General features: G+C 43.9%; 1 protein-coding gene across 3 annotated transcripts in view; it reads left to right on the top strand.

Annotated features, from left to right (window-relative positions):
- Positions 1 to 5,395: 5,395 nt before the first annotated feature.
- The window catches only part of TCAIM (T cell activation inhibitor, mitochondrial), a 36,148-nt gene continuing 21,506 nt past the window's right edge, over positions 5,396 to 20,037 (top strand). The window contains exons 1-3 of one of the 3 annotated variants that reach the window (XM_020799479.3): positions 5,396 to 5,777; positions 12,326 to 12,393; positions 15,508 to 15,643. In XM_020799479.3, the coding sequence (XP_020655138.3) occupies positions 12,365 to 12,393; positions 15,508 to 15,643 (165 nt within the window). In that variant the 5' untranslated portion in view covers positions 5,396 to 5,777; positions 12,326 to 12,364. The remainder of the gene's footprint in view (positions 5,778 to 12,325; positions 12,394 to 15,507; positions 15,644 to 20,037) is intronic. The other 2 variants (XM_020799477.3, XM_020799475.3) reach the window with 2 other exon arrangements.

Genomic DNA, 20,037 nt, shown 5'->3' with positions numbered 1-20,037 from the left:
ATTTTGAGACTACTAATGCATGGACTACTGTCATGAGGGACCCAATGTCAAAATAGGGAAACAGCTGGGCAATCCACCTCCAGTGGAAAAAGGCAGAGTGGATCACAGATGCTATTTGGAACTTCATTGATGGTGCTGCCCCCCCCAAAAAAGAAAGGGAAGTGCAGACATAAGGGCAACCAACCAAAGGGCTTCCATCTTGTTTGGGTTTAGCCTCAGTCTGTTATCCCTCATCCACCCCAGCATGGCATCTAGGCAGTGCTCAAGGGACGGGACGGCATCTATTGCAGAAAGGTGGAAGGAGAAATAGTGCTGGGTGTTGTGAGAAGGATGGCAGGGTAGAAATGTCCCTGCCAGAGTGCCATCCCTCTTCCATAGAGCAAGTGCTGAGCCCAAGCCCAAGATCCCTAAGACTGAGAGGAAAACAACCCCTTTAACAGAGGAACGAGAGCTGAGCAAAAAATGAATATCTCTAGTGACGATGGTGGAGGAAGTAGTAGAACAGACAGAGGGTCTAGGACAGCAATGGCAAACCTATGGCACATGTGCCACAGTTGGCATGCAGAGCCCTCTCTGTGGGCACACGAGTCATAAGTCGCTGGATCGCTACCCCCAACAGCCAAAGCTAAGGCGGCGGCTGGAGATGCGGTGCCAGTGCCCCGACAGTGGCAGGCAAGGATCCAGAGCAGCTGGTGCTGGTGGGCTGGCCAGCCAAGCTATAGGCAGTGGCGGGGTTGGGCATGACGAGGTGGATCCGGAGTGCGGTTTGGAGGCACCTCTGTGCCTGGGATTCCCCCTTCCGACGCCACCCACCGCCTACTGGGCTTTTTTTCTTTTCCCCAGTTTGGGCACTCAGGAGCAAAAAGGTTCATTATTTAGAAATAGAATGTATATCATAACTAAGTTTTACCAGGAACATATGCTATGAAATGTAACAGATGATAATGAGTATTCTAAAATGTTTTATGTTGATTTGCAAAAAAAAAAAAAAAAGTTCCCCATCACTGGTCTAGGAGAACAGATGACAGGTCCAGAACAGGAAATGAGGGACAGAAAACCAGAGATGACAGGACAAAAAGGGGTGGAGCCAGAGAGTCCGTTGGAAAAGGCAGGAAGGAAAGAAGGGGGAGGGGAGGAGTTAAGGGAGAGGAAAGAAAAGGTCGGTGGACGCGGGGGAAGCTAAATCATGTAGAAGTGGTAAGATCCTTGCCCCAGGTTGGGAATGAATCTGGTTAGAAGATCTCTGGACAAAGAAGTGGGAACCCATGGTGCCCAGAGAAGAGGCTGAGAGGAGACAGAGAGAGGTGATGCCAGTGTAGCCTTCTTACTGGGGTGAGAAGGAGGCTCGAGAGTGGGCACGGAAGATCAGGGAGGAGAGAGCCTGGTTGAATAAGGAAAGGAGAGAGGGGGTAGATGGCAGTGATCCCCAGAAACAACACCCGAAACCCCAACACTGGGGAATACTCAGGAGCAGGATTTGACAAGTCTATGCCAAGGGCATCTGGACAGATTGGTATGCCCTTCCTGTCAATTCCACAAGATGCCACATCAGTGGACTTCTCCTTGGAGAAAGGTTTTGAATGGTTGGACTTTAAGGTTTCAAACCCATTTCAGAAACCAGAAGCTAAACCCTTCCTCACACCGTTGTGTGAGGAAGAGAAGTTACATATTCCTGTCACTTGAAATGTTCCTACTATGTTTCCCTGAAAATAAGACAGGTTCTTGTATTAATTTTTGCTCTAAAACGCATTAGGGCTTATTTTCAAGGGATGTTTTATTTTATTTTTTTCATGTACAACAATCTACATTTATTCAAATACAGTAATGTCGTCTTCCGGTTGCTGCACAGTGATGGAGGGTGGGGTTTCACTTAACTGGGGCTTATTTTGGGGACCGGGCTTATATTACAAGCATCCTCAAAAATCATACTAGGGTTTATTTTCAGGTTGTCTTATTTTCCGGGAAACAAGGTAGATACACCTATAATACATCATATTGGTACAATCCATGGTGAAGAGTTGTGTGTTGCTGGGCTAGATGTGGAAGTAAAGGGAAAAACATTTCTCAAGGTAACTAACCTTCACGGGTGTCATCTACTTATTGGTGACACAAAGGTCCAAAACGCCTGATGATCTCCCCCAGTTGTCTCATATAGATATTAAACAGCACTAGGGAGATGATTGTCCCCTGTGGGATTCCACAATTGGGATTTCCTCTGGGAAGGACATGGAGCCAAGACAAAGTCAGGCCATGTATCCCCAGCCCAGAGAGCCTCCCTAGGAGGATACCATGGTCAACAGTATCAAAGGTCGCTGAGAGGCTAAGGAGGATCAGCAAGGATATTTTGCCCCTGTTGGTCTCCCTCAAAAGGTCATCTTGCAGGGTGACCAGTGCCATATCCATGCCATGACACAGTCTGAACCTGGACTGAAATGGATCAAGGACAGCAGTCTCCTCCAGAAATGTCTGTAGGTGATTGGCCACCGCCCTTTACATCACCTTGCTTAGAAAAGGCACATTGGTGCTGAATGCATAGTTGTTAATATCGTCTGCCACCAAGTTATATTTTATTAATGGGCCTAATTAGCATCTCCTTGAGGGCTTGGGGCACCTTGCCCTCAAGGAAAGACCCATTAATAATAGCAGTGGCCCATTCAGTTGTTACTGGCTGGGCAGCTTTCATGAGTCAGGTCGGTCAAGGATCTAGGGAGATTGCAGTGACCCTGCAGCGGACAAGCACCCTGTCAACCTCATTAGATATCACAGGCTGAAACTATGTTAAACTCACAGGACAAGGCAATGCACTGGATGTCTCGGCTCGATCTACCGAAGAAAAATATTGGTCAGGGCCCCAGAGGACAGTCTCCACACTTTATACACGAATCCAGTTCAACAATGAAGATTTCTATGCTGTTCTCTTCAATAAAGTTCATTGATTGGACTATAATACTGGGTCTTACAAAAATGGCACTTCTGTATTGGTTGTGGGGCCTCTCAGCAACTAGATACATCCCAGGAATTTTTTGTCAATGCTGATCCATTCCTCCCCATGTTTCTTGGACATAAAGGATGTCATATTTCCATTTGTGAGGGAGTGATGCTAGGAGTTCCTTTTCAGATGAGGGAATGCCTTCTATATTAATAGAAATTATTGTCATTTGTGCTCCTAAAAAGAACCATCGAGTCATTTTGCTCATCAGGAAGTTTACAGTACAATGCTCCTGGAAATGAATGATTGGTTGGCTGCACGCCATTGCTAGGGAACACCCAAGAGTACCCCCAGTGCTTTTCCATTCTTCAGGGAAACTCCTTCTATGTCTCCTAAATGGAAAATTACAGTGAAGAATGGTATTTTAACTTAGTTTTTCAGAAACAATAATATCCGTAACACTTTTTCATCTGTTAGAATCTGCTGGTATCCGAGCTCAGAGCTGCCTTGTCTTTGTCATTTGAAAACGGAAACTAATATAGCAACCATGAGTATGAGCTTGAAATGGTTGTCATTCATTGGCCTTAGCTCAGAATTAGAAATGGGGGTATTTGTATAGAAATATGAATACCACTGCACAGTTGGATGTAACAAGGATCACGGGTCCGCTGCCTCCAGCTCTGCTCTCCTTTCCAATCGCTTTGGAGTGGTCGGGTATCCACTCATCAGCCTGGCAGGGAGACTCGTCTTCCCTCCTGCCAGGAGTGAATAGTCAACCATGAGCTCCAAAGCAATTGGAAGGGACAGCAAACCCGCTGGCAGCAGTGCATGAGTGAGTGGACAGTCCAGACCCTCATTATGTCCAGCTGAGTGGGGGTATTCATATATAAATACCCCTATCTCTATTCAGAATACAACTGACACACCCTGCAGGTCTACTATGAGGATTGTTATTCCATGTTTCTAAAGCAATAAAGTATTTTTTTATTATTATTATACAGATATTTAAAAGACATGAATCCTTATCTGCAGGCTCACAATCTATTGAGTCCCTTCTGAATTATGGAAGGGAGGCATTCAAGCACCAATGTAGTGTACTGTATAGTTAAAATGTTGGACTAGGACTCAGGGGAACCTGGGTACAATCCCCACATGGATATGAAGTTCAGAAGTTGGCCTTGGGTCAGTCACTTTTGTTCTAATCTACCTCACACAGGAGATTGCAGAGGGACGATATCCAACCAACAGGTACCTGGGGTGTAGTTGGAAAACCACACCCCCAAAACAAACTGCATTTTGTCTAACTCGCATCTAAAAAGCAAGCCTGGCAAAACCACCTGCCATGCATTTTTGAGACATTATTTTTCCTGCATTATCCATAATATATTGATGCATGGGCTGAGGAAGTGTACTTGACCCACAAAAGCTGCTGATGGTGTACTTTTTAAAAGTGGTCTAACAAAGGTATCACCTGTTGGTTGTTGTAGGTTTTTTGGGCTGTTTGGACTTGTTCAACTATCCTACACCAGAAGACAGAGTTCTAACTCCTGTCCTCTGAAGATGCCGGCCACAGAAACTGGTGAAACGTTAGGAAGAAAAACCTTCCGAACACTGCCAAACAGCCCAAATAACCTACAACAACCATCTGATCCCAGCTGTGAAAGCCATCAAGAATACAAAGGTATCACCTGTTCCTGCATTTGTATTGTGTAACGACCGCAACCCCTTGGGGTTTTTCTCTGGAACTACCTCACATAGTGGTTGTGAAGAAGAATCCAGCTGGAGACAGCTTGTACCACTACCTGCTTGCTGGAGGAAACATGGGTCGTGAGTCTCAGCAAAATCCAAATAAAGCCAAAAAAAGACGTGGTACCTTAAAAACTATTTAAATGTGAGCTTTTGTGGATTATGCCCACTTAAGACATATGGGGGGAAATGAAGTGCAGAAAGAAATCCAGAAACCACATTTATTTTTTTTTTCCATTTCTGAAGTGGACATGATCCACAAATGCTCACATTAAAATGTAATAGCCTTAAAGGTGCCAACATGTTTTTGTCTTTTGTTTCTTTAGATTTTGCCTGAGACGCTTGCACAGACTTAACACAGCTGCCTCTTTTTTTTGTACCACAGAGGCTGACTCTTAAAAACCTCCAAGAGAGCTGTTCCCACCAGCCCTGAAAACGAAGACGGCGTAAGTGGGCTTCAACTCTTCGTCCTCTTCAAGGGCGAATTTGATACGAGTCTAGGGACACAAATATACTCGGAAACCGGAGGAGGGGCGGAAATCAGACAGTTGCAAACTACCTCCCGCCGCTTGCGTAGCTGTTTCGGGCAGCGTTTCGTCCCTTTTAATGTTTTGCCCTCAGGCTCGGAGAAAGCTCCAACCTCTCCTTCTGTTACTGCGCAAGCGCCGGCCGCGGGGGGGGGCACAGAGGCTTCCGAGCGGTGAGGCCGGCAGAGCATGAAGAGGACCCGAGGGGTGGCGTTAGCGAGCTTAACTGCGCCAGCTTTAAGATCGCTCCTGCTGCCAAACGGCGCGTGACCCGGCCCTCCCGGAGGCTGGGTAGGCTTGGGTGATGACGTTGGAGGGAGGTGGTGACGTGACTCCCTCGGCTCCGCCCATGGTGGACCTCCTCCGCCTCAGGTGCTGCTTGGTTTGGGCCCCAGAAGTGACCCACTAGCTGGCCGGCTCTCTCTCGCGCGCGCGTGTGCGTGCGTGCCCACCCACGTCCCCCTCTTCAGGGTTGGGTGATGGGAGAGGAGCCCCCGCAAGACGGACACAGGTGAGCGGCTGAGGCGAGAGAGCGCGCCGGCTGACGGAACGGGCGAGACTCCAGCGATGTTGAGGTTCGCGTCTAAAAGCGGCGGGGCGGAGGGGACGCTGCTGGTGCTTCGGGGCAAACGTTTCCGCGAGTTTGTGTGACTGCCCTTCTTGAACAGAAGGAAAGCGGAGAGGGGATACACTGGGCCGGGGCTTTTGTTTGAAGGAGAAGAGGAGGAGGAGTACTCGGTGTTTTTGTTTTGTGTGCTTTCGCGTCCGCGTCGGAAGAAATACTCAGGGTTTCGCAAGCGCTGGATGTCTGTGTTTCGCTCTCAAAAGTGCTCCTAGTGAAGCGAAATGTTTTCTTTCTGCCATAGGCCTTTCTGAAGCAAACGTCTCTTAAATGCCTGACGTGAGGCGACAGTAACTTGTTTCAAAATGGTTTAGGAACAACTAAGCCCTTGTTAGCCTCCTGCCGTCCCCAGTCGCCCAGCTAAGAAGAAATGCGAAAATGGTTAGATGCCCTGCTCCTTAATTCGCGTATCTTCCCTCAGCATCAGCGTTGCCAGGCTCTGGCTTGGAAATCCTTATTTAGTTGAAAGTTTGGGCTGCAGCCTTGGATAGGTTTGCTTGCAAATAAACTCTATTAAAATATCCCGGGCTTTACTAAAGGACAGATTGAGACAGCAGGTGAATTTGTACTCGCAGACGGAGCCGGTGAAGATTTTGAGGGTATAGTCAGCCTGGTGTAAGAGAAAGAAAGTGAATGGTTGACCATCTGAAAAAAATACTACCTGAGTCTTGTGTTCTGAGCAACCTAACTCTTTAATAATTCCAGTAACTACCATAATTCTTGGTGTGTAAAGGTCTTATAGGCACCTGTTTGTTGAGTATGTTGATGATACTTTTTGAAGTGTTGTACTCTTAAAATGTAACTTTTTGGCCATCCAGTTTGTGAGTGTTTTGATACCTTGCCAATTCATAATAGAATTCAGTTCCACAAGAAGCTAAAGATTCTAAATCTGCCATTTATTAGTCTCTTCTTGCCTGTCATGCCTAATACTACCTCCCAAAGTTGATTGGTGATTTGTCAACAGTGTGATCTGCTGATTGCAAAGAAGTTGCATGTCAAAACCGCACAAAACACTTGTAAGATCTTAAAAACATGGGACAGCCCTTGGACTTATGTGGGAGTTGTAAAGCATTTTAAAAATCTTACATAGACTGTGTATAATAAGGTTTGGATTCAAAGTAAAGTGGAATCTTGACTTACGAACGTCCCTACCGATGAACATTTTTATTTACAAATGGCTCCATTCGCAAAAATTTGCATCAACTTGCGAATGGAGCCTCGACCTACGAACAAAAAAAGGGAGGGAAAAGGATGGGAAATTCAAATTTCCCCTGCATTTTTTTTTGTTCCATTTAAACCGTGGGTGGCAAAGAGGCAGCTCTTTTGCCCCAATGGTTAGGAAAAGGGACCGCCCCAGGAGGTCCTCCACTGCCATGATCAGACCCCCAGGAGGCCTCCAGAGACCTCCAAAGGCACGGATTGCAGTGGCGGGGGACCCCCAGGAGGTCTCCTATAGCAATGGGGAGGCCCTGGAAGACCTCCAGGGGGTCCCCTGCTGCCACGATCAGAGGCAGAGGTCAACCAGCGCCGGGAGGCTTGAGCTGGCCAGATTTCTTGGGCCGCTTCCCTCCCGGCTCGCCTCCCGCTCGTTCCTTGCTGCCCTCTGCCATTTGAATTTCCTGCCATGGGCCGATGGAGGGTGGCACAGAGCAAGCGGGAGGTGAGCCAGAAGGCAAGCGGCTGAAATCCGGCCAGCACAAGTCTCCCAGCGCTGGGCGACCGCTGCCTCCACTGCGGCTGGGGGCGAACGGCCAAAGCACACTGACCAGGCTCAAGCCTCATGGTGGTGGCGGTCACGGCGGCGGCAATCGCAGTAGCGGGGGACCCCCAGGAGGCTTCGGGCTGGTAAGTGCTGCATTTGGGTTTTGGAGTTTTGGAGGGTAGGTTTGGGCTGGGGGGTATGTTTCTGTGTGGGGTTTGTTTTTGGTTTTTTGGTGATTTTTTTTTTTTTTTTTTTTTTTTTTTTTTGCATTCCCAGTGTGGGACTTGCTCCAATGTTTATTTTTGGATTTGTTTTTGTTTTGTTTTGTTTTTTGCAGTCCCACTGTGGGACTTGCAGTATTTTGTTTTATTTTATTTTAGTTCTTTTCTTCCCCCAGAATGCATTAATCAGTTTTCAATGCGTTCCTGTGGGAAATGGTGCCTCGCTTACCGATCTTCGCATTGCAATGTTTTTACAACAGCTGATTGGCAGTTCCAAAATGGCCGCCGAGTGCCCAAAATGGCCACCGCAAGTGTTTTCGCGCCCTGCCCTTGCTTACCGAGGGCGAGAAAATGGCGGCGCTATGGAAGAACTTTGCTGAACGGTGAGTTTGGGCCACATAGGAATGCATTAAACTAAGTTTAATACGTTCCTATTGGGTTTTTCGATCCGTTTAGCAATGTTTTTGCATAGTGATGATTAATCCGAAACGGATTAACGTTGCTATGCAGGGCACCACTGTATTTAGAAGGACACGACTTGCAAGCAGGCTGGCACACCTTTTTATGGTATGGTAGAACTAAAACCCATAAATATTTTGAAAGAAATATAATAAGGAATTCTTTGTTAAAAGTCTGGGAAAAAAATTAAATATAAAATACAGTGGTGCCTCGCTAGATGACGACCCCACTAAATGACAAATCCGCATAACGATGACTTTTTGCGATCACTATAGTGATTCGCAAAACAGTCATTTCAATGGGTGATTTTCGCTTGACGATGATTTGGTCTGTGCTTCACTGGCCAGTCGTGATCGACACTTATCTGGAGGCAGGGAAGGGCACAGACTGTTGGCCAGTGAGCTTGCTGCCCGGGGCGGCCATACACCAAGTGGGGCGGGGGGAGAGCGGCCGCACCGAGCAGGGGCTGGCTGGTCTTGCTGCTGGCCGAGTGCAATCAGCACTTATCTGGAGGCGGGGAAGCATGCGGACTGTTGGCCAGTGAGCTTGCCACCCAGAGCGCCCATACACCAAGTGGGGTGGGGGTAGAGTGGCCGCACCATGCCGAGCAGGGGCTGGTCGGTCTTACTGCTGGCCGCCTCTCAGAAGCCCAGCGGCTGGGGATTCCCCACCCAGTATCAGTCTCCTGGCTGGGGATTGGGGGGGCCCTCATTGTAGATGGCCCCTTACCTGGCTCAGTGCCGTGGAGGGGCAGGTCTGCTGTGCTTCAGCCGCGCCAGGGCTAAAAAAGAAGCAGCTCAGGATTTCCCCTCAGCTAGGCTTCCCCGTGGGTGGATTAGAAGGAAAGCCCTTCCGAGGGCTGTCTGTCTCCTTGCCTCTGCGGCGCAACAGGGCCACGTGGTCGAGAGGGGTTTCCAACCTTGGGGGCATCAAGGGGAAATCCTTCCTGCTGCCTGGGCTCTCCTCTTCCCACAGCCCCAAATCATTTAATTGGAAGGCAGAGAGCGTGGCTGGCTCCTGCTGTTTGATCCTTTCCGGGAGGCTGTGGGTAATTGAGAGATCCCCCTTTGTTTGGCTTGGACAAGCAGGACCATGTGGCTCCTTTAGAGCAGTGGTCCCCAACCTTGGGCCTCCAGATGTTCTTGGACTACAGCTCCCAGAAATCCTGGCCAGCAGAGGTGGTGGTGAAGGCTTCTGGGAGTTGTAGTCCAAGAACATCTGGAGGCCCAAGATTGGGGACCACTGCTTTAGAGTGCTTCATTCAGGGTGGAGTGGGGAAATCCCTTCCTTGTGGTTCACAGAGGACCATTTATTCGCAAGAGGACAATTTTGACAGCTCGCTCCCCGCTTCAACTGTTGCAAGACAGCGATTTTACAGCTGATCGGCGCTTCGGAAAATGGCTTTCCTATGGGCAATTTTCACTGGACGACAACAATTCCCCCCATTGGAATGCATTGAACGAGTTTCAATGCATTTCAGTGGGGAAATGCTTTTTGCTAGACGATGTTTTCACAAGACAGCGATTTCAGTGGAACAAATTTACATAGTCTAGCGAGGCACCACTGTATACGTGAAAACTCCTAGATGGATTTAATCCATGGAAACATTCACTCATCCAAACTTGTTAAATTTTGGGAAGATAGCAACATATAATGAGCTCTTAAATAAGGAAGGACTATTAAAGACAAAAACTCAACTAGAGAGCCAAGGACTGACTTTTTCATGGTGGCCCCAATTGCAGCTACAATCAATCTATAATCAAGACAAAAAAAACACAAGGATTCTATAAAGAGCATACAATACTTGATAGAATATTACTAACTGTAGAAAAACAATAAATTCAATAAGTATATACATTTTTATTGCAATGGGACACACAAGATAAAGAGGTTAAGGAGACAATGTTAAAATGGTAAAAAAAATTGGATATAGTATAGAGCTAGAAAAGGGCAACAAATGTGGACTAAAGATCTTAAGATAACATTAGCAACTTCTTATAAAGAGAATCTATACAAAATGTTTTATAGATGGCATCTCCCTCCATCCAGACTTGCAAAAATATCTGCCAATATTTCGAACAAATGTTGGAAATGCAAAAATCAGGAAGGAACATATTGCCATGCATGGTGAACATGTGACATAGCAAGAAAATATTGGATTAAAATTCATACATGGATTAAGCAAATATTTAAGCAAAAAATTGAATTTAAACCAGAAATTTTCTTGTTGGGATTAATACCAAATAATATAAACATACAAAGCTGCTATCTAATATTACATGTTCTGATAGCAGCTAGATTAGTGTGGGAACAGGTCTGGAAAGAGGGATATCCGCCAAAGGACGACATGATTATCAAAAAAAATTGGAATGTGCAGAAATGGACAGACTAACAAAGAGATTAAAAGGAGAAGAAAAATCAATTTATTACCAAAGCTGGAACCTATTCTATGAATGGTGGAAAATAAAAGTTTTCTAATAAATAGAAAGTAAATGAATAATATGGAGAGGATCTTGCCGAAAGAAATGAATTACTAAATAAGATTGCTTGTAGGCTAAGCTTTATAATATGTATTGTTTTTATATAGATATATACATACGTATATAGGATGTCATTTTTGTATATTTGTAAGTTATATGTTGGAAAAATAAAATATTAAAAAAAAGTTGCCTTATTCTAAATCAGTGTTTCCCAACCTTGGGTAACCCAGGTGTTCTTGGACTACAGCTTCCAGAAACCTTGGTCTGCACAGCTGATGGTGAAGGCTTCTGGGAACTGTGGTCCTAGAACACTTAGGTTACTCAATGTTGGGAACCACTGGTTTAAATGATAATTGTCTACAGCAAGGATGGACAAAGTATGGCTCAGCAGATACTATTTTACTGCAGCTCCCAGCATTCCTTACCATTGGCTATGCTATCTAGGGTTGATGAGAGTTGCAGTTCAACAGCATCTGGGTGGCTCACCCTTGTATACACTGTTTGGACTTATCATGTTACATAGAGTTGTTTTCCAGCACAACCTAAGAGTGCCAGGAAATAAACCTAGGGTCTTCTATGTACAAAATATATTCTTGTTCCCAGATCTTCAGCTCTTTAAAACACTGGAGAAATGGAAGCTCAAGAAGGATGATATTGCAAAATGCTACTGTTCTATCCCTCTTTCTAGGACAAATACACCTTGTGCCCCCAATTATTAAAGGGTATGTTAAAACTAATAGTAAGGTGGCTAACAATTTAAAAGAGAGTATGAAATCATTGCTTGAACTGATTTAAAAAATGTTATAGATTGGGCAGTACCAGTTGGGGGGGGGTGTTAAATTACTTTTAAAGTTTTATGTATACACACATACAGAGAGAATACAAATATATATTTTAGCTTATGAAGATTTACAAAGTAAGCACTTCCCTAAATTACCATATTGGAGCCAACTGATTTTGTACTGCTGCCTTACGTGTGTGTAAACTTGAATATGACTGTTGCGGCACTTATTGGATGCTGCACATGATGTGTAAAGTGTTTTTTTTTCCTGTTTATAGAATAGTTTTCAAATTGATTTTAGAATTTAATATTTAAAAATATGTGAAAACATTATTGATTGTTCACACATCTGCATAAGTAGCCCTTTAAAAAACACTGATAAGTACTGCTGAGTTCTTTTTCTCTACCAGCAAAGGCATTTATGAGCTGTGCCATTCAAGAATGTTTTCTTTTTTTTTATCTATAAATGTTTTCCTTCAGAGTGAAATTGATTAGACCAGAAACTGAAGGCTGCTTGCAGTCTGGCCTAATCATTTTTATTCTAACATTGTTTGGAGGCCAAGGGAAGCTACTAAAAATGAAGAGAGAAATTGTCAAGATGCCTTTTTTAAAAAAAGAAAAAGATACGAATTATTTTCATTACCCTGTAAAGGTATTGAGCTGCTAGTGCTCCCGACATTAAAATGGTGAGATTGTTCCCCCTAATGTTCAAAAATGTCAGCTCATACACAGATTGAATGGTAGACATTTTCATATGAAACTAGGTGTTAATTTCACAGCAAGTTGTTGCTGCTTAAAGTAATAAGCAGTACTAGAATGTAAAGCTATATAATGTTAACATGTTTTCTTTGCTTAAAGAAATTTAAAGGCACTTTGGAATCGAGATTAAGCACTAAGATGTTTTCCTACCAAGGGACGGTGAGAAGGTGAGGTGATTCTATTTCTACATTTTTAAAAACTGGAATGTTGTAAAATAATTGCATAACTTTTGAGTATAGATAACCTTGGTTTCTAGAGTTCTTATATTTAACCCTGGTAGTTTGGTTCAAGCAGTTAGAAATAATTTTTCTGTCATGAGTAGAAGTATCTTCACAGAATACTTGTATTTTCTCTTCATGTTCTGCATGCTCAGACAAGAAGAACTGAAATCTGAATTTTATTGCAATATCATCATAAATGATAATGGCACTTGTATACTAAGGCCTGAATTCCATTGCTAGTCCTTGCTAGAATACAATCAATGGGATTTATATGATTGTCAATTCACTCGTCAGCAGTTGATGCAATGGTATACTTTTACTGGAAAAAATACATCTAGACCTTCACACTTTTTTCTTGGGAAATGGAACCATATTAAACACAGTTTTGTTTGAAATGAAAATGGAGAGAATTCTGCCACCTTATTATTAAGCTAAGTTTGCTGGGGTTTTTAAAAACATGTGTGTTGTATTATAACTTACCAAACCTTGACTGGAATATTGTTTGCTTAAGTTACACTGCATAAGGCTCCTCATATCATCAGCTGGGCCAATTTTTTGGAAATCAGACATTTCCTGCTACTATCCCTCATGACTCCCAGATAATTCCTTGCTTTGTTGGAAACCTGTGGGTCCCCAAGACAGGAAGAGGTAGTCCTCAGTTACTAAAAATCATTAAAGTCATCCTACCAGCAGCAGTTTTTAGTAATTAAAGTCTTCCTCCTCCTGTCCTCCAGCTCTCATGGGTTCTCATCAGTGAAAGGGATTACACAGGAGCAATTGGTGCCTTAGGACAGAAGAAAGAGATGTTTAATTTCTGAAAAATTGTCCCAGATTATTACATTGTCAGCTTTATTTGGCATCAGTTACATGAACAGGATTTCAGCCGTTGTAGACTCCCTGATGTTACATGAAGAGAAGAGTTTCATAAGATGACAATACAGTAATGTTTGTAGCATCTAGGCTACTCTCCTGTATTCTTGCTTATATATGTCCCACTGTGCTTTCCATATGTCTTATAATTCTAAAACCTTCCCAGAAATGTCACCCTTTAGGTGTTTGGGACTATAACATCCATTATTTCTGACCAGTTACTATTCTCTAAATAAAACTTCAGTCTATTTGTTCTTGGCAGTAGCCAGTTGACCTAGGTGATATTTATTTTGAAGTGAATGCACATCAGATCGCTGATACATTTCAAAATTTTAGTAACAGCTTTAATGGACCTGAGAGCTCTCTAAATTTGTCTCATCTTTTTTTGAAAAAGCATCTGTATTGGAAACATCATGGTCCTTGTTACCGCGTAGAATCCAGCAGAGTTAGTATTTTCAGGTCCAGAAGGCGAAATAAATCACTCAGACACATTCAGCTTCCTCCAGCACGTGTATTTGCAGCATATGTACAAATGTAGAAAGCGGCAGCATGGCATCATCAAATGAAGGTGGAGGGTACATGTTCTCTATACAGTTGAGCCTCTGCCCTTATCCAAAGGTCATGTAATATTGTACTCAGGTTGCATCATCCAAGGCACCACCTCTCCAGAGTCACTGTGACTCAGCAAATCACACACCTGTACAACATGGTAGCTCATTATTTCTTCTGCTCTTTTCTATTCAGGCCTGTAAATTTTCAATACTCTGACAGTCCTTAAACTGGAAGTTTAGACAGGAGCTTCCAAACAGAGCTCTAGCCAATTATCTGGAAAGCAGGCAATCACATGTGATAGTTTCCCATCTGTACTCTTGATCAGATATGCATGCAAACCTCATTTAAGTGTATGTGCTGCTTTATCAGCTCACTATTGTTGATTTCTGTGCACATAAATTGGGTCTCTTTACTGCATTTAAAAGGAAAGAACTGAACTATTAGGCTTTGAGCATGTTCTGAGCAGTCAATACAGTAGATCCAATCAAGAATATTTAGCAGAAATACCTTAGTTGAGTGCAATATACTTCCCTGGTTTCTTTGAAAATAGTGTTTCAGGTAATCATGCTAGAAGAACTCATTTAATTCGTTTATAGGTCTTATTTGCCTGTTATTTGCAGAAAGTACTGCTATCTATTTATTTATTGCAATCCTATATAATCCACCTGCACATTGCCTTGAAGAGCTCATTCTGACACGAACAAAAAACAATTAAAATTTGCTAAAATGAAATTAAAGTGCATCAGCTAAAGCTTAATGAGATAGTATTTTTTTTCCACACCACATTTATAGCCTATATGAATGTGGGGCTGGCTAAGTCTCCCCGGGAGCATTTATAATGCTTCATGCTAAAGATTCTTTTGGGATTGTCACAAACAAGTGAGACCTGACCAGGGTTTCAGCCGGCCATGTCTATTCCTCTATTCAGTAGCCCCTTTGCTGGTTTTCTTTTCTATCACCCCAGTGGATGTATTCCAAGGTCACTTAGTATTCTCAGCCCTCGTTGCTGCATTGGTGGCTCCTCACTGGACTGCATCTCCCATGAACACGTACCATTCTTGAGAGTGGTCAGTAGCACTTGTCAGACTGATCTGGAGAATATCAGGTTGGCAAAAGCTAGTTGCTTGAATTGACCAACAGGTATTTCTATAGCAGAACTGCTGTTTAGCACCCAGGTAGTTTAAGACTATTCCATTGCCCTTTTTAGATTTAAAAATATTCTATTTTCAGATTTAGAGTTAAAGCCTGAGATGTATCTCATAGTAGAGCAACCAAGCTATACACAGAAGAAATAGAAGTATTTGAGGGTTCCCTTGATGCATCGGGGGGGTGTTTTAGAGACAACCAGGAATTGGTTATAACTGGGACCTCACTTTTGGTCTCTTATTTTTAACTTAAAGGAATCTTGAGAAGGAGGAACAGGGATTTTTTAGCAGCAGTCATAAATGTATGTGTATATTATGCTGTATTTATAAATATTGATGTGGATAAATCTGAATTTCCTTCATAGTTTCCTGTTAATGCATAGCCACATCTAATATTGTTATATTTTTTCATGCTCATTGTAGTGTATAATTTAAGCAATATTTTGTGATCTTTGGAAAGTTTAATAATCAACTTGTTTACATTTTTTCAAAGGTTGAGTTTGAAGAAATTACCATTGCAGCTTGTTGTCCAGGCAAGAGCCTTATCAAGGGCTGATGCTGTCAACGCTCTACGACCATTTTATTTTGCAGTGCATCCAGATTTCTTTGGCCAGCATCCCAGAGAAAGGGTAAAAAAAATTAAATGGTTTGGAATGCAAGTAGAGTGGGACATGTATAAGTCTTCAGATATTGGACCAGTTGCTGTTGTTCCTAGCCAGTAGTGAGGGATGAATGGAGGATCACATGTTCCCCATCCCTGCTGTATATAATTTAATTGAAATGGCTTCTCACTAAATCTGGTACAATTATCAAGCAATATTTCTTTAATTGGTTGAAAACAGGGTTTCTAAATCAATGGCCAAAAACCTGTTCTATAATTTATGCTGCATACGGCTGTTGACATCAACAACCATGATGGTTTTTCATATAAGAAAAAAGTTCAATTCAATTTCTTTATTACAATCAAGAGATCAGACCAAAAAAGTTCTGATTCCCCCCGAAGGTCTCACGGTTCCCATGGAATCCCTTTTATCATAGGGAAGCAGCTGCAGTATGGGATAATCTTTAATTTCTGAAAATTGCTGCCAGAGGGATGATTCTACTGCCAGCAGTGACAATTTTTGAATAATTAAAGAATTCCCCTTGTCCTGCAGCCTCCAGTAGCTTCCCCACAATGAAAGGGACCCCCATGGGAACCTTGTTTTTTATTTCTGAAAAATCAACATGGCTAATAATGTCCTGGATGGGGTTTGATAGATTCCCATCGACTCCACATCTTACCCTAATTGTGGTCTGTTGGTAGAGGCTTCTGATAAGATATAATAGCCTCTTATCAATTGAGGAAGAGTAGAATTTTTCCCATAATTTTCCTCTGGGTATTGAGTCGAAGGCAGACTTTAAATCAGGGGTCTCAAGCATGCGGCCCGGGGGCCATTTGCGGCCCCCCAGATGATAGTTTGTGGCCCTCGCCTTGCCTGCCCCCCCCCCAAAGTGCCCACACATCCTCTGCTGTCAAAAGTAAAAAAAGCCTTCCCTTGCTCGCCGGCTCTCTCCCAAGACAGCACTTCTTGCACCCTCCATCCAGAACTGCAGCCTGCCAGCCAGCCCACCTGTCTGTCGGCTAAGGAAACTCCTGGGTGGCTTCCTCGGGCTCTTGCTCCGCTTGGCGGAAAATCTGATGTGGCCCAGCCTCACCCAGCCTCTGCCTCTAGCGGCCCCCAGGTAAATTGAGTTTTAAACCCCTGCTTTAAATCTATAAAAGCTGCAAACAAGCCATTCCCATGACAGCCCATATACTTCTCTGCAAGGTAATTCAGTACTATACAGTGGTCAAAAGTGGAGCGGTTCTTCCTAAAACCAGCCTGTTCATTCCCTAAGATATCCTCCTCCTCAATCCATGTGATTAATCTATTATTGAGATATCTAGCATAAAGCTTGCCCACGATTGACAGAAGGCTAATTGGTCTATAATTTGAGGGTTCCTCTTTATTCCCCTTCTTATAGATAGGTATCACGATTGCCTCTAACCAGGAGTAGACGATACCACTATGTCCAGGGTGGGCAGTTCATCCCTGCTGCTCTACAAATAGTTAAGTACAAAATTCTTGCACAGCTCCTGTATGGTATTGCAATTTGGATAAATGGTTTCAGTCCCTCAGTTGAAAGTGTTCTGTCAAACTCGTTGCAACTCGCCATGCCAAGGTATGCTTCTTCAGCTGCTTTGTGTTTGGAGGCTGGCCTTCAATCGGTGGAATGCCAAGCTTTTGGCTGTTTGAATTCCGATTCTGGTTGAAGGTGGCATATGCTCCCACAACCAGTGGGTATTTATACTATTTACAAAAAGATGTCTTTGCCAGCTCATGGCATAAGGGATTTACTGACAAATTACATCTTTTAGGCTTCTCTATGGACTTTTTTCTGAGTCAGCCTTATGATAGTACCAAGTCAATGATTGTACAACGCATTAAAAACATTAGATCTCCAGTATTCACTAGCTTGTGCAGACAGGACCTGCTCACCAATGTACTTCAGTTTAAATTTTAACTTTCCCAAGTTAGGAAATTATCTACAGTATATCAAATCACAGTACCAAGGTATCATTTTGTCTTCTCAAGGGCTAGGTTTAACTGCTTTCCCCCAGCCTTGTTAAAAGGGTGCTTTAATAACATTCCTTATAGAGAAAAGATATGCCCCTGTGGGGAACAAACAGTAGAGTCCTTGGCACACACCATTTTAGAATGTAGTTTATATAGGTCTGAACGTAACCATTGCCTCTATCCAATAATGTATAAATGTACTAGTATACCTGAAGTTTTTGCTGTCCGGAGAGAACCAATTAATAACACAGTCGGTGGCTAAGTTTTTATTCACAGTTTTAAGAATTCACAAAATGTTATATTAAGACAACTACATGACTCATGCTTTATACTGCTGATATGTTTTAACAACTTACTTATTCTGTATATCTTATACAGTGGTGCCTCACAAGACGATGTTAATTCGTTCCATGAAAAACGTTGTCTTGTGAAATCATCGTCTTGCGAAACACGGTTCCCCATTGGAATGCATTGAAATCTACTTAATGCATTCCAATGGGGAAAAAAATCACCAGGCAGGAAGCTCCGGTAACTGCGGAAAGTGCTGGCAGTGGCTGCAGCTCAAGCTCCCTGCCGCAGCCCCCTCACAAGCAGCAGCAGCAGGAGCCACGCACGCACCCCGCCACCTCTCATCCTTCTGGCTCAGCCCTGCGGCAGTTCCCACACCGCCGCCTTGCTGGAGCCCCTTCTCTACCTTTCCCCTCGGCCACGCCATAGTCGTGTGGAGGCAAGCACTCAAAGAAGAGTTCTCCCGCCCTTCCCTGCACTCTCCTCCGCTTGCTCTCTCTCTCACACACACACACACACACAAGGAGCCTCGCTCAAACAAGGCAGAAGCGGTGGCACATTTTGAAGCATGGGGAGCTTTTCAAGAACCAGATATTCTCCTCCTCCTCCCGGCTCTCTCTCCCCCCACCTCCAACCACCCCAGCCGGTGCTTTCCCCACCCCACTGCTCCCGCTCAGCTCCAGCACCCGCCCCTCTCTCCTCGCAAGTGCAGCGCTTAAAAGCACATACCGATCCATTCCAGCCCCTCCCCGCGATCACCGCGAACCCACACACGCCATTTCAGCCAATTCCAAAGGTAACCGCTTTCCCTCCTCTCAACACACTTTTTAATGGCAAGCGCGTCTCCCGCCACAATGGCAGCCCTTCCAGCCCCCCACCCGCCTGCCTGCCACCTTTCTTTATGGAAGGACCCCCCCAGTCTCTCATGGGGAAGGCACCTTCCCTCGGTAGAGCCAGCTGATCCATCCGAGCCAAGGATTTATTTGTGCAGGAGGTGGCACGTCGGTCCCTCTCACACGCTTCCCCTACTTTACAATCTCCCCGAGGGCGGAACACATACAACATCCATACACACATGCACGCAACTCGAAGTGCTACAGCAAGCCCACCCAGCAAGAGATTCCAACAAACTCCGCTTTCCTCCCGCATGCAAAAAAGCCAAACATCGTCTTGTGAAAATCACCCATAGAAAACAACGTATTGCGAAGCGCCACAGCGATCGCAAAAAGCCATCGTATTACAGTGGACCCTCTACTTACAGAATTAATCCGTATTGGAACGGTGGCTGCAAGTCGAAAAGTCTGTAGGTCGAGTCTCCATTGACCTACAAAGCATTGAAAACCGATCAATGCCGTAACCGGCCATTTTTGTTCTGTTTTTGTTCCATTTTGGTGTTTTTTTCTGGTCTGTAGGTCGATTCTCCGGCTGCAAGTTGAACCTAAATTTTGCAGCCAGAGAAGTCTGTAACTCGAAAAGTCTGTAAGTCGAGCCGTCTGTAAGTCGCGGGTCCACTGTATGGATTAATCGTCCTGTGAGGCAATCGTCTTGAGGGGCACCACTGTATAATGTGCTTATTTTTGTATTTTCGGGTCTATGACCGCATAATAATAAACTAAACTAATAATGTCCTCAGTCTAAAGTAGTGAAGCTTCATGAAGAGAATTTCAGTCAATGAGAAAAAGGTTCCCGAGGGTAGAAAAATAGGCAATCACTGTTTTCTTGTCTTTTTTTCAAACCTATGACCAGCTCATTTTATTAAAATACATTTTCATAACTCCTGGGTATTTAGCTAGATCCTAGAAAAGTCAGGAGATTTGTTTATTACATTTTCAATCTGTTTTACCTCCAAGGAACTCAAGATCGGACATACCATTTCTTCTTCTTCCACCCATATCCTCACAACAGTGCTGTTGATTAATGTTAGGCTGAGTAAGATTTTTCAGCCTGCATTCTTCTCACTCCTAATGTAGTGGTCTAAACCAGCCTTCCCTATGTCCTCTAAAAGTGTTGGAGTATAGGTCCCATCTTGTGCAGCTGGTAGAGCCATGTTGATGGAATTTATAGTCCTACACATTTAGAAGACAAGAGCCTGGGGAGAGGTTGCCCTATGCCACACTCTCTGAAATTGAGAAAGACTG

Source organism: Pogona vitticeps, chromosome 6, assembly GCF_051106095.1.
Source record: "Pogona vitticeps strain Pit_001003342236 chromosome 6, PviZW2.1, whole genome shotgun sequence".
Lineage (NCBI taxonomy): Eukaryota > Metazoa > Chordata > Lepidosauria > Squamata > Agamidae > Pogona > Pogona vitticeps.
Note: the sequence above shows the minus strand (reverse complement) of the source record. Positions and strands in the feature narration are given on the sequence as shown.